The 15630-nt window shown below is 43.1% G+C and overlaps 1 protein-coding gene across 2 annotated transcripts in view; it reads right to left on the bottom strand.

Annotated features, from left to right (window-relative positions):
- Positions 1 to 79: 79 nt before the first annotated feature.
- Positions 80 to 15630, bottom strand: part of ETFA (electron transfer flavoprotein subunit alpha) — a 34215-nt gene continuing 18664 nt past the window's right edge. For both annotated transcript variants that reach the window (XM_054387796.1, XM_054387797.1), the window contains 3 exons: positions 4657 to 4722; positions 1067 to 1147; positions 80 to 192 (listed from right to left, as the gene is read on the bottom strand). In XM_054387796.1, coding sequence (XP_054243771.1) covers positions 154 to 192; positions 1067 to 1147; positions 4657 to 4722 — 186 coding nt within the window. In that variant the 3' untranslated portion in view covers positions 80 to 153. The remainder of the gene's footprint in view (positions 193 to 1066; positions 1148 to 4656; positions 4723 to 15630) is intronic.

Below are 15630 nucleotides of genomic sequence, written 5' to 3'. Positions count from 1 at the left end.
ACCTTACCTTTTTCCCCACCCATGTGACATCCTATTTGCCCACCAAGAGAACCACAACACCACGCTGACCCTGCCTCTCTCCAGTACAATCCTTTATTTGCCCTTATTCCTCACCCCCTACCCCAACTGTAGTGGAGGGTCCATCACTGTTGCTCACTTCTTCTTCAGAAGCTCCGTCATCTCTGGCACCGCCTGCAAACAGCCAGTGCAGAGGGTAGTGTGTGCTGTCTCCTCTGAACCCGCAAACTGACCATCTGTGGCACCCATCCCCCACCCAGTTACACTCCCACCCCTCATGCCCAGCCCACCACTCCAGGGGCTGTGAGTCACCGCAGCTCACAGCACTCCCCACTTCTCTCCTGCTGAATAAAGCCTCTTAATTATTTAAGAGAGCTACATTTCCATTAGGTGGAAATAATGCATTCGTACAAAATTTATTAAGGAAATTGTCTACATGGTGTTTCTTCAGAATGTGACTTAGTCTTGGGCTTACGCAAAGGCCTGTGCCCACCACTGAGGCAGTGGGCATTAGTTCAGGAGTGGCATTAAGTGCTGGCAGAGCTTCTGACCAGGCCTTTGTACAGAGCTGCTACAAGCTCCTGCCAGTCATGTGTGTGGCCAGGCACAGAGGTGGCACGTGAGCCCCATGCATTTGGGTGTGGGCTGGCACACACAGCAACATGTTCCCAGAAAGCTGCCAGCTCTTCATGAGTCTCAGTGAGGCAGCAAGCCCAGCAAAAACAACAACTCCTCGTGCCAACTCTGTATTCTCATACTTCATGAAGCTTAAAAATACATGTAAGCATCTACCTGCAGTTACTGCTTGAAATGGGTCATATTCAGGGAACCAGAATAAAGGCAGCCTACCTGCCTCAACCCCCATGAATGCTTCTATGTGCAGGCTTTGAATCGTGAGCATCTTAATGCATGTTCTTTAACAACGAATATACCTTCATGTGCGTTCTAAAGCAAACACCCTCAGACATCTTCAACACTTACTAGATCACATTATGTAAGCTATTGGACCTCTGAAACAGTTCATTCAGTGCATCACATTTAGACTTACCTGAAATAAGTCTGCCACTAGTCCGAAGTCTGCCACTTGGAAAATTGGAGCTTCTGGATCCTTGTTAATAGCAACAATGGTCTGCAAGCAACAGTAAAGCAGCATGTGAATACAGACAAGCATTAACACCTGGGACTTCTTACAGCAACAGGCCTTAGCCAGCAAACACTGCTGAACACTCCAGGCCCCTAGAAGAAGATTGGGATCCCAGCAGTCTAAATACTTTTCCTTTCCACTTCAAAAACACCCTCCCACACATCGCCCCAAAACAGCCTTCCATGCGCACCGCATACATCAGGGCTGCCCTTCCCTGTTGAAAAGTCTCAAGAACAAAATAGCTACCAAAGATGACCTCCAAGAGCACAGCTGCAGAATTACAGCAGTAACACGAAGGTGGCATTTAAAACAAGTACCAAGCAACCCAAAGGCCTCTGTACTCAATACAGGACACAGCATTTAGTTTGTCACACAGCAGAAACATACAAACAAATCCCAATGCAACAGTCCAGAGGATCCATAGACTCATAGAATACCAGGTTGAAAAGGACCTCAAGGACCGTCTAGTCCAACCTTTCAGGGTAAGAATATAGTTTAAATGTGAGCTGGCCTAGCATCCTGTCAAGCTGGGCCTTGAAACTGTCTGATGTAGGGGAATCCACCATCTCCCTTGGGAGTTTATTCCAATGTTTAATAATTCAAATGGTGAAAATTTTTTTCCTGGCATCCAGTCCAAATCTCCCCCATAGCAACTTGTCCCCATCACCACTTGTCTTTACCATAGGACTCTTTGTAAAAAAGAAGTCTCCCTTCTTTGGACTTTTTCCAGCCTGTCCACGTTCCCCAGCAGGGACCAAAACTGTACACAGTACTCAAGGTGCAGCCTGACCAGCACTGACTGGAGTGGGAGAATGACATCTTTATCTCTGCTTGTGATACCCTTATTAATGCAACTCAGCATCCTGTTGCCTTTGACACTGCAGCATACTGTTCACTCATGCTGAGCCTTTTGCCCACCAAGACCCCCACGTCCCTCTCCACAGTGCTGCTCTCAAGCCAGGTGGTGCCCAGTCTGAGCTTCATAACACTGATTATGTGTTCCCAGGTGCAAAACACAGGAATCCTTTTCTGATTTAAATTCTACCATACAGGTAAATATAATTGTCATTGTGACAGCTTCCAGCAAACCGTATGCAGGGATCCACATCAAAATTACAACAGGATGGGGAGCGCTCCATAACGGATGGGGTGGGGGAAGCTAAAAACTCATGAAAGGGGCCTTACAGCAAGCAGGGGTCTGAACCATAGCACTCCAGTGCTGCCTTTCCATCCAAATGCCAGCATGAACTCTAACTGAAGGCAAGAAGACCCCACAGGGCCAGCAGAATTAATGGCTCAGTGGCATACACCTAATGGTAGTAACTCAAAAGTTTGCAAATCCTGTGGGTTTAGGCCCACAAAAACATGTTCCCTTCACAGGTCATTTGTATCCTGTGAGTCACTAAAACGGACCACATCATATGCGTGAGAAGGAAGCACCTATAGCAGAGCACTGCTGCTGCCCTCTTGCCAGCTCCTAAGCCAAGACCTGCAACTATTCCAGTAACACCCCCCTGAAATACTTTTCCTGAAGTTTTATTGTTTCTTCAGTTGCCCCAGCTCCAATGCATACCTCCACTGACAACTCTGACAATGACTTTAAATTTACTTGGAGGCCCTACTATGCTCTGCAGAACTGCTCACAGGGGCTAACACTGAGGGCCAGCTGAGGCCAGCAGATGGTAACACCTTGGAGGTGCCAGCTCTCTCCTCATCAAAACATACTTGACACCAGCTGCCTGCAAAACTCTTAAAACTAGTTTGGCAGCCTGGTCCTTCCCCTGTCTCCATGAGATGGAGTAACTTTTTTATCTAAATGCTCTTTCCATGGTGAGATACAACAGCATCCCCTTGCTTGCAACAGAACTTTACAAGTTAAATCCCTTAGAAAAGCCACTCTAACTGCCTCACAGGGAATTCAAGTGAAGAAAGCAACAACTCTCCAGGTCTCCTCAAAAGCTACATTTTCTACCTTGCTGTAGAAGGACAAATAAACTACACCTTCTACTTGGTAGAAAGCATCTGACTACTTTGGAAATCACATCCTGGAAGTGCACAGGTTCACAACGCCAGGTAATTCACAGTGCTGAGGGAGGACAGAGGACATTCCAGTCTCCACAGCCACATTAACACTTTGTGAACACTGGATCTTTCAAGTAGCTACCACACCAATGTGTTTTAGCTAATAGAAAGATAACACTTTTCTATCACAAATAAGTAAACTTGAATTTTACACTAAAAAAAACTACAATACATGAAGAAATTAAACAGAAGTAAGCATCTCATACCAACAGATTCCATTTCTGTAATTCCCATAAAGGCATCTCAAAGTATCAAATGTGGCCCTGCAAAAGGCAAAACAGCAGAGTTTGCTGTTCCAGTACAGGACGATTGCTGCTCAGTATTTTTGTAACAAAGGGAATTCCAGCACTTGAAGGAACAGGTTCCCAGCTGTGCTGCTCTCATACACTCCCACTGTCTGACTGACCCTGTTTTGGTTTGTGCTTCTCCACTGTGTTGGCATGAAACAAGTCCCTGACTTCAGAAGACTGAGGTCCCAAAAAGGGTGCTGTATCTCAAATCAAGACTACAAGATTTCTCCCAAGAAATATTTCCTCCATGGATTTAAACACTTGCAAACAGAACTGAAATGTAAGGAAGCATAAACCCTCCCCCACCACACAGGCTGGCCTGCAAGGACAATGACCAGACACAAACACTCACTGTTCTGCCACTGGTCGAATGCAAGGATCTGTCTGTATACTTCTGCAAACCTTTTCCTCAGTCTTACAGGCTATTTGAAGTTTCTGCCTGAAAGCATAAGTTCATTCCCTGAAAACAGAAAAATCTATCTTCTTTTTCTAAAATGCCCTGTAGGGAGGCAGGATAAGGCATGGATTTGATGCCTGGCATTTGCTAGTACAGCTCAGCAGGTAACATGCTCCCCTCTTCAAACACAGGGCTCTGGACCAAAGTGGCAGTTGCCATTTTAGATTATCTGCCTTGGCAGCTAATGAGTTAAACCTTTTAAAGTTTTGCTGCCATTTTATAATAGGTTTCCATTTGAATGGCTAAATGCAGGAATGTCAGAGACATCTTTTACTTTATGGAATACTAAGTTCATAATTCAAATTGCACGTTGTTATGCATGAATTAATATGTCACGCTCTGAAATGAATGCAAATGGAACTATTGTATAGAATTCTGGCATATGGGGGGGTTGTTTGGGGCTTTTTAAACAAAGTCAGTTAGCTGCTTCTAATTCCCACTTCTGGTTGCAATGCAATGGTTTTTCTACTGCTTTAGATGTCTTGCCACACTTACCTTTTTTGGAAAGGCTCGAAGGATTAGCATGTTTGTCTGCTGCTTTAAAACTGTCAGTTTTAACATTACAAAAAAACGAAAACTGGCTAAAGTACTGATGTACAACCAAAGAAGTCAACTCATTTCCTTCCTCAAAAGAAATCCACCATAGCACATTCATCTTTATATACCTTGCTGTCTTTCATTCCAGCCAAGTGTTGGATTGCTCCAGATATTCCCACAGCAATATACAGTTCCTAGAATGAAACAAAAACGAGACAATTTTTGGTACCCACAACACAGTTTCAGTAAGCTCTCCTAAGCCTCACTCAAAATTAATTACATGCAGAGTTTTTACATTACAGTAGTTTTCTGTATTAAAGGCAGCTGATGATTGGTCCCCTTCCTCACTGAGGGATGCAGTGTAACAGTAAAAGGAGAATCCCACAGGAGCAAAAACATATGAGGGAGAGTGGGAGGATCTGCATCAGAGCAGAGTCACAGCTCAGCCAGTGGACACGACCATCAGTGCTACCCATGGCCCCAGAGATTCCCAAGGCAAGTATTAAGCAAGATAACCCACAAATGCATAATGCAGCTGCCTAAAGAGAAAACCCAGGCTCTTCAGTTTGAAGCCTCTAGGATCCTTTAAATAAGACAGAGCACAAAGCTGAAGTTCAGGTGTTTCGTATATGGCAGGATAACACATCTCAGGAGCAGGCTAGTGCACTGCACACTCATGACAATAGTTCCTACGATCCACCCCAGCACTCAATGTTCACATGCCCTAAAGCTTTTCTTCCCCCATTCACTATCTACTCCCCTATGCAGACTAGGAAAGAAGTGCTTCCCAGCTAGGCACTGACAGCAGGAGGTCTTTACACTTTGGGGCTCCCAACGTAGCATCTCCAAAGAAACTTCCATTCAAAACAGATGAAAGTTTACAGGCAAGTATCAACAGTTTTCATTCACAACAGAAAAGTACTTTTTTTCCGTACGCGCTGAAAGTGACACAGGCTGTAATCTACCCAAAATCAAGCACGTTTCTAGCTCTGTGATGCTGTCCTACTGCCACAAGTCCAAGCAGCAGCCAAGCCTGTACACCATAGCTACCAAGTTTTACAGAAGAACAGAGCAAGCACTTTTTACCAAGTTGTTCATTAAGAGGAAACTGCAACACACCAAAACCCAGCTCAAGGGTGGTATTTACACAACCTCAAACACCTCCCAGAGTTTCCCTTTTACAAATGCCAAGGTTAGTCCATATTTAAGAACATACTAATCTAATTCAAGAAATTATTTCTGGTGCCAGGGAAGGTAAGAGGGTAAAAAAAAGAAAAGAGTGCAGCTGAAGATGTGCACTACAGTTAAGTGATTTTCATCATGACAGAACAAAGCACAGCTGTGGAATGGGCACAGACATACAGACCAGGCTGGCAAACAGAGGTGTTCAGATATGGAGACCATGCAGACGTGCTTTAGCTGCATAGGCCTGACAGTCACAGCAACTAAGAGAAAAAAAAAACAAATGACTGCTTTCTGACATCTGACATTCCACCTCTTACATTGGCTTTGAAATAGAAATAGATAAAACTTAGGAAAAGTTTTTAATGTTTTTCTACAAAAGCTATCTCCTGTAAAAACTGAAGGGGAGGGCAAACAAAACAGAAACCAAGTATTTCCTACTGAAAAGGCTTGCTTTGAAATTGAAATACAGAACCTAGTCAGGTGTTTTCACAAAACCACACAGCTGCTGAAGACACTCAGATATTTCTTAGCCTCAAGAGCTTTTTACTGAGCAGATTACTATTGAGGGTCAATCTCTTCTAACCACAGCTGCAAAGTAACACAATATGTCCATAGAAGAACTCACAATAAAAATGCAATACTTCAATTATAGCAAATAAAAGAACAGATGTTACAGGAGAACTTATTCTGACATCTTAGTCTTTAATACAAGCTCTTTTTAAAAACACATTACTGTAATTTGATTTTTTTTTTTTAAGAGCAATTCATTAAGTGCCAGTCATCTAGACTACCAGATACTCTTATCAGTCTGCTCAATGTCGTGAAGTTCAGTCTTTGGAAAGAATCCAGCTCAGCAGGAGCCAGATGCCTGGGTGTATATTCTATTAAAATATCAAGGAAAGACAAGGATGTTTCATTAAAAGGACATTTGTAAATCACCAGCTTTGTCTAAAAAGCCTTTATTATGCATCTAAACCATGCCCTTCTAGGTTATGTGCTCTTGGCTCTCTGGCAGAGATAACTGGTCCCTTCAGTAGGCTGATCACCTCAGTAATGTTTTCATGCAAAGAACACACAGGACAGCATGTTTCTTATCAAGAGTTCCACACTATAAAATGGATGTGACAGTTTAAATCTTAGTTTAAATCTATCTGCAATTTAATTGGAGGGACACAAAGGACCCATGAGGTCTGAATGATAAAGGTTCAGGACTGTTTGGTGCTCTTCAAGGACTGAATTCAACTGGTCATCTAGAGAGGCCATAAAAGACTCAGAAACTCAAATCTCTCTATTTTTAGGGTAATAACCTTAGTTTGATGTTTTCCTTGAAATCACTAACTTCTGCCATGTCTTTTGCTGAGTCCTAGTAGAATCATAGAATCAAGAAGGCTGGAAGAGACCTCAAAGATCATCGAGTCCAACCTGTCACCCTAAACCTCATGACTATCTAAACCATGGCACCAAGTGCCACGTCCAATCCCCTCTTGAACACCTCCAGGGATGGTGACTCCACCACCTCCCTGGGCAGCACATTCCAATGGCCAACCACTCTCTCTGTGAAGAACTTTCTCCTCACCTCCAGCCTAAACCTCCCCTGGCGCAGCTTGAGACTGTGTCCTCTTGTTCTGGTGCTGGTTGCCTGGGAGAAGAGACCAACCCCCTCCTGGCTACAACCTCCCTTCAGGTAGTTGTAGACAGCAGTGAGGTCTCCCCTGAGCCTCCTCTTCTCCAGGCTAAACAGTCCCAGCTCCCTCAGCCTCTCCTCATAGGGCTTGTGCTCAAGGCCTCTCACCAGCCTCGTTGCCCTTCTCTGGACATGCTCCAGCAATTCAACATCTTTCCTAAACTGAGGGGCCCAGAACTGGACACAGTATTCAAGGTGTGGCCTAACCAGTGCTGTGTACAGGGGTACAATGACCTCCCTGCTCCTGCTGGCCACACTATGCCTGATGCAGGCCAGGATGCCATTGGCTCTCTTGGCCACCTGGGCACACTGCTGGCTCATGTTCAGGCGGCTGTCAACCAGTACCCCCAAGGTCCCTTTCCCCCTGGCTGCTCTCCAGCCACTCTGACCCCAGCCTGTAGCTCTGCATGGGGTTGTTGTGGCCAAAGTGGAGCACCCTAAAGTGGAGTATTTCTACTGTGTCAGCGTTCACCATCCCAAGGCAGGACTGTAGCCCCAAGCACTATGAAGTGAGGGAAGTAGACTGGTACCACATAGCAGCACTGCTTCTAACTGCATTATGTGACATGCCTGCCACTGAAGCAGAGAACATATGAAGGTCTACAAGGAGATCTTGGTTCTTCGGAGCTCATCTACACAGGAGACCCATGCCAAAGCACAAAGCGGTATGAATGAGTCTGGATCACACCTCTCAGGGGCCAACAAAGATGGCTTTACACCAACTTTAAGTTCCTGCTTTTTGGATCCGTGGCAGCTGCTCTAATTACTGCTGTCAAGTGGCTGATTCATAGCCTGCAGCTTCAGGCAGCACGTGCGTCAAAGACGAGGACATGGAGTGGTGCTTGCATACAGGCAGGTGTCCCCTGAAGGGCTGCTGCCAGCGGTGTGGCACAGGAGAACAGCGTAACAGAACAGCACACGGATGCTGTACTGGCTGATACAAATGAAGTCCCAAAAGCAACTGAAGTCAAGGAAAGTTTTGTTGGTATAAGGGCATGGCATCACATCAGGAGTTGTCCTGCCTCACAGGAACTTCATTTCACACAGGAAATAGTAACTGTGTGTTACAGCCATGTAACAAATCTTTATTTATTATGGTATCAACACAGGGGAAGGGACACCAGAGAAGAGAGTTAACAGTCAGAAAGAGCACAATGGAGGAAACATGAAGCACAGGAAGCTGAAAGGAAAATATTTAGAATTAAAGATGTGCTACTGCAGAAAGGGCTTGGTTGATCAGCAAGGGGAACAGGTGAAGGTGGGAGCATCAGCACTAACATAACCACCAGGCTACCCACAAGCACTAGAATCAGCCAAAGCTGATTCTGATAGCAAACTGCCACAAAGGCCAAGACTTTTTTAAAGTATTCTGCCACACAGCATCCCACCAGACTCCAGTGAAAGCCAGGACTCTGACAAAGTCCTCAGAGTCATAAACACAGATGTGCATCACAACAATCCTATAAAGAAACAAAACTTCAAGTCCTAAATTTACCCTACTCAAAGGCAAGATTCCAAGTCAAGAATCCAACTTCCCATTACCTGTTTAAAGTATTCATCTAGCCCTGTAGCATTTTTTGACAAGTATGACCACAGCATGTTCTGCAGAGTCACTGTATGCTAATCATTAAAATGACAAAAACATGAAAAGAAATCCCCCTTAGCCATGCCCTGAACTCCTATTTCTGCTTTAAATGTACCCAACTTACATATTAGCATCTACAGCAAGTCCTTGAAACTTCATATGCACAATTTGCAAGCTAGCTCCAGAACCAGTCACTCACTCCACTCTTTAGATAAAAAGTCACAAGAATGCTCTGTGGACCCCCACAGATTATATTTAATGATTATAATTACCAGCATACCAATGCAGTTATTTTCCTGTGTGTATCGACACTTTCAATTAGCTGTAATATGTGGCATTTAGCATTACTTCATTTTTACTTATGAGAATACTTTTAAATGCCTTTGGCTGCCTTGGGGCACTTAAGATGCGTACATTTGCTTAAGAGAACCACAAGAACAGTTTTTAGTTGCAACTTCCAGTGACACTGCTGCTCTAAGAGGCTGCTGTGCATCCACAGGTGCAACACAAGATGAGGTGGGTACTTTGCAAATATGCTGTCAGCCACTATTGATTCTTATGGCAGTTTTTGAATTATGCTGAAAACCTTCAGTGTATATCCATTTATCATCCTATCAGTGGCATGCTTTTAAACAGGCTAGTTTAATAAACCCTTTTGGCACACATACTCTTTTAAAAGGCAGCTCAGATATTCTATTTGCTTTGCAAGAGTGAAAAGACAATGAAATTACAAAGAAAACTTTGCACTGAAAATCGCTTAATACAAAAGATTCCTTCCAATTACAAGATATTCACCAACTATTTTCTGGCTTTACACTAGCTCACATACACTACACCCTATATCAAACAATTATCCAGTATGTGCTACTGATGCAGTTGAGTATCTTCTACTCAAGAAGCACAGATTACTGAACTACATTCCAGCTATAGTTTCTTTTTCACTTTAAGAACCTTTGATCAGCCAAGCTATGTAATTACTCTTAAGCGTGGTTAGGGTGCCTGCTGGAGCGCAGGGCCATACAGCAATTTTTTTTTCCTTTCTCTAGGGAAAAGCACATCAATTGCTTTCAGCTAAATGCACTCACATATGAATATTTTAGTACAATTTAATGTTTCTGCACCAACCCCAAAGGAGCAGAGCATCAATTTGTGAACATAGTTTTCTTGGAGTTAAAAGCTACACTGGATAATGCAGGATGAAAGGGGTTGTCAATCCCTAGCTTTTTAGCAAGTCAGAGAAAGGTAGTCTGTAAATTCATTCCCAGCTGCATACAAACAGCTCTCTAAAGTTTGCCACTATAAAGCTACTTTTCAACAATAGTGAATTATCAGAGGAGATATTTCAAAAACAATTTTCCAGGCACAGTCAGTTTCCCCAATGCTATTCCCATCTGCTAGCTACGTAACAGCCTCCACCATTTATACAATGAAAGTGCACCTGCTGGTCTGTTAATAAACCAACAAACATAATGTATGAGTAGCACATTCTTACAAAGAAGTGAGCTGAAGGTAGGAAAAAATAAGTCTCCTACCATGTGCTTGAATAGGAAACTTTACTGCCTCAATATTCTATCATATGTGTAACAAGTTAGGAAGTGAGGCAGATCTTATTATTGATAAGAAAGGAGTAGAACTTCTTTTTAAAATCAGTACAGTCAAGATGACAAGACCAAAACTTTTCATGAATCTAAGGGAATTAATTCGTTCATTCTGTTGTTCTTAATTTTCATTTAGAGACAGAGAACAAAAAGGAACAAAAACAGTAGAATAAGCCAGACTTCCTTTCACTTTCCCTATGCTTCCTCCACAAAAGAGTGAAAGGAAGCAAAACTTAACAGATAGACTAAGCAAGCAAATGATGCCTAAAAAGCAATGGAACGTAACTCTGAAGAAGTTAGCATCCACTTACTATGCAATGAACCATGAGTTACTCATGTGTAAATAAAACCAGGCTAGGCCAGGTATTTGATTGCTTATCACCACCTGCAAAGAAATATGAAACACAGGAGTAATGTAAGTGATGTGATACACTGACTATCTCCCTCCTTGCTTCTCCCAAAGCAAGAGCAGATGACTACCATGTGCTTGCTAAAAAGCCACTCGCTGCAGTAAAAGGGACCACCTAGCGAAGTACTGGGGCATATACAAGCTCAGAATGTAGCACATCCTCTTGTAGAAGTGGAGAACAGGAATTCCACTGCTCTGTAGAAGACTGTTCTCTATCTCTATCAGAAAATGCTTCCTTGATATTCAGCTTTCCTTCTGCTGCTTCCCATTTCATCCCACTCCTACATTTTCTACCTAAGTACACCTTAAGATGTTCCTTGTTCTTCCACCATTTCGGTGCCTTTCAACTGAATCAACATCTCACTCTTTGGCCTCTCAACTGAAGCTGCACCTTGTTAAGATGCCTCTTTCCCCTTCATTATTACTGCCAATTCCTGACAGTTATAAATCTGCTGCCCTTTTGAAGTTCCTGCAATCCATTACATTCAGAGACCCTCTGCTATGAAATCAAAGCTTCAGCACTGAAGGTCAGCAAGTTTTCCCCTGGCTACACAGAATTCCCATCTGCTTCCCCACCCAAGGTTTCCCAATGCATCTACCTTCTGTGCAATTATATCAGATTTCAAGCTCAATCATCTAATCCAGTGTCAATCATTACTACATCATACATGTCCTAATGTCTGCCTTCCTTTTTCATCTCAGTTGCTTGTATAGCCATAGTCTGCTGATGGCTAAACCCAGATGGACACCCTCATCCCTACAATTGTGAAATACTGGTCTGGCCATATCTTCCCTATTGCCAGCCAGGAAAACTTACAAAGAAAGCTAAAGCAGTCACAGAACAAGACCCTGAAAGAACACAAACTTCAACCAGGGAAAATAATTTTTAAAAGAACAAAGAGTACATTTAAGCTCAGAAGAGGATAAACTAGATGGATGCCTTTCAGGTGCAAGGACAGAGGATAACACGAACAGCCTAAAATGACATGTGCCTTCTGGAAAAACACAATTCAGTAGTGCCACTGAGATTTTGTTTGTTTTCTAGGGCGATGAAGTTAACAGCAAGATAATCCCAGTGCAACCCCATCTTCCTTCAGAAGTGGAAGAGAGAATGTAATTAGGACACAAGGGAAAACTTGGGAGACCATGAGAACAATCTGGGTGTCCAAACATAGGTGCTTTGTAGGATTTCCCACCTGAATCATGGATACTGCTCCAGAAAGAAGTCTCCAGGTCCCACACAATAACCACCAGCCCGGTGAATGTCCTTTTCGTACTCTAGATGGCTAAAATGGCATTAAACACCTGTTTGTAGGTGTTCAATCATCCCCTGTATGCCTCCTCATTGCAAATCTAACCTGTAAAGGTCACAGTTCAGAAACCAGCAGAAGCTACTTACAGCTTTAAGCAGCTGCTTTCCTTTACTCACAGTAGTCAAATTTTTGTTTAAATATTAGACAAGTTCCTGGGAAAGATTATATACTACTTTGTATGTCAGAAACCTTGCTAATTATTACAGTATCGCAGTATATCAGAGGCTGGAAGGCACCTCAAGCGGTCATCAGGTCCAACCCCCCTGCCAGAGCAGGATCACTTAGGGTAGTACGCACAGGAATTCACCCAGGTTGGTTTTGAAAGCCTCCAGAGAAGACGACTCCACAACCCCCCTAAGCAGCCTGTTCTAGTGCTCTGTCATCCCCACTGTAAAGAAGTTTCTCCTCATGTTGAGGTGAAATCTTCTATGTTCAAATTTGAACCCATTGTTCCTTATCGCTGTGTACCACCAAAAAGAGCCTGCCCCTCTCCACTTGACACCCACCCTCAGATATTTATACACATTGATGAGATCCCCTCTCAGTCTTCTCAAGATTAAACAGCCCCAGGGATCTCAGCCTCTCTTCACAGGGGAGCTGCTCAAGTCCCTTAATCACCCTCATGGCTCTCCATTGGATTCTCTCCAGCAGTTCTCTTTCTTGAATGGGGAGCCCAAAACTGGACACAGTATTCCAGGTGTGGTCTCACCAGGGCAGAGTAGAGAGGTAGAAAACTTCCCTAGACCTGCTGGACACACCTTTCTTGACACATCCCAGGATCCCATTGGCTGTCTTGGCCACAAGAGCACATTGTTGTTGATGGAGAACTTGCTGTCCACCAGCACTCCAAGGTCTTTCTCTATGGAGCTGCCTTCCAGCAGGGCAGTCCCTAATCTGTACTGGTGCATGCTGTCATTCCTCCCCAGATGTAGGACCCTGCACTTGTCCTTATTAAACTTCATGTGGTTTGCCTGCACCCAGCTCTCCAGCCTGTCCAGGTCATGTTGGATGACTGCACAGCCAACCCCCCCAGTTTTCTATCATCAGGAACTTGCTAAGGGTACTCTCAATCCCCTCATATCCAGGTCATTGATAAAAGATACTGAACAAAACTGGACCCATTACCGATCCCTGGGGGACACCACTTGCCACCGGCCTCCAACTTGACTCTGTGCCACTGATGACGACCCTCTGAACTCTGTTGTTGAGCCAGTTTGCAATCCACCTCACTGACCAACCATCTATGTCACATCTCCTGAGCTTTTCCATGAGGATGTTACGGGAGACAGTATCAAAAGCTTTACTGAAGTCAAGATATATGACATCCACTGCTTTTCCCTCATCTACCCATTTGGTCAGAACTTCATAGAAGGCTACCAGATTAGTTAGACAGGATCACCCCTGGGTAAATCCATGTTGGCTACTCCTGATAACCTTCTTGTCTTCCATGTGGTTAGAGATGACCTCCAGGATGAGGTGCTCCATCATCTTTCCAGGGATGGAGGTGAGGCTGATTGGTCTGTAGTTGCCTGGGTCTTCCTTACTCCCTTTTTTGAAGACTGTAGTAACATTTGCTTTCTTCCAGTTGTCAGGCACCTCAGGTAAGGAAAACTAATACTGAGCATTTGTGTTCCACTTATAAAACTTTTAAATAACTGAAAACTGATGAACGTTATTTATCTTTTTTCTTCTCCTCTTCTCTTTTGTTTCTTTGTTTTTGTGAAAAAGATACAAAGAACTGGGAAGATTTTTACTGTGAAAACCAATGCCTCTGACTCTTTAAAATGTCTTACCTAAAACCAGCAGTTATTTTGGGTGGTGGTGGTAGGCTTGATTTGCACAAGGGAATTCAGTATTTTCTAGCTTAGCTAATGCTTAACAGTAGGCACTCATGGAAAGGATATTTTTATCCCAAACCAACTAATTTGAGCATTCTTACAAGAGCTTTTTCCTTAAACAGAAACTACGCGTGGTGCTTAATCTGAGAACTAAATTTAATTTTTCTGCACAACACCTGCATATAAGAAATAGTGGAAAACAACTGGCTTCTAATTAAAAAAAAACCCACACTCCCAAAATTGTTCTCAATTATTAAAGACACTGAGTATAGTACTTTTTTAATTAGGAAGATAACATTTTGTATTTTAATGTACCCACTTATACCTACAAATTTCCTTCCTTCCTTCCATCTCATCAAATAATACAAATCAGTGTTCTCATTCATAAGACAGGATGTTCAAATAGGACCTGGAATCACCTGAACTCAACAGGTAAAAGAAGCCACAAATAGAAATAAAACTAACACACCATACATTTTAACAACTGGAACAGAATTATACAAAAGAAAAATTACCAAAGAGGCAGTCAGAAAGAAAAAAAAAAAAAAAAAAAGAGAGAGAATGCGTAAATCCCAACACGAACAAAATGTTTAAGCTTAGAGATGAAAGGCTGCTTTGGAAGTGTAGATTAAATGTACACCGCTAATTCTCACCCAGAAAGAAGGTGAAATTTGTACTCCTTAATTAACTACATTCTTTCATTACTCAAGCAAAAATGACCTACAATTGCTTGACTGGCAGTTTGTTCACAGTTAATACATCAGAATTCCAGGGAGGCTGCTGTGGCTGCGAAGTTCTCATGTCCTGTGATGCGCTTCCAGGCTGCACTCTTTAAAAGCTGAAGCCAGTCACAAAATTACTGAAGGACCAATAACCAAAATTACCCTTCCTTCATCATATTCACAAAGGCACAAGGGAAGAAATAAGCAGCTCTTTTAGATTATTACCTTTTTACCCAACGATCGGCAAAGAAGCACTTCTGAGCAGTTACACACACAGAGTAGTACTAGAAGCACCTCCCCTCCTGAGCTTGTAATGACCTCTCTAGTCTCAAAAATGACCCAGTTCCTGAGTCCTTTAAAAACAATGCATTCCAGTCCTCCACTGAGACTGAGCAAGAGACTATTAATAGAAGAGTAAGAGCATACACCGAAATACTTTCCCATCAGAAACTAACAGCTGCACAGGGAGCAAGTATGTCTCAAACTCCAATGGTTTCTTGGATCCAAAATTCTTCCCCTGATTCTACCCACACACCCAGAAGGGCACACATCCTGTCAAATGGAGTTCAAAACTAAACACAAAACTCAGGACTCTGCCAGTCTTGCTACCAATGCACCAAGCTCCTCTACAGTTTTCCAAATACCATGTCATGAGTGCTCCCTGAACTAGTGGTATTAAGCATACCACTTAAGAAAGCTGTTGTTTTCTAGAGGAAGGTTCAGTTCTGCTTCTTGAGGTGAACTCTATCTTCTACTGCACAGAACAGT

Source organism: Indicator indicator, chromosome 16, assembly GCF_027791375.1.
Source record: "Indicator indicator isolate 239-I01 chromosome 16, UM_Iind_1.1, whole genome shotgun sequence".
NCBI classification, from domain to species: Eukaryota; Metazoa; Chordata; class Aves; order Piciformes; family Indicatoridae; genus Indicator; species Indicator indicator.
This window is presented reverse-complemented; position numbering and strand designations above follow the sequence as displayed.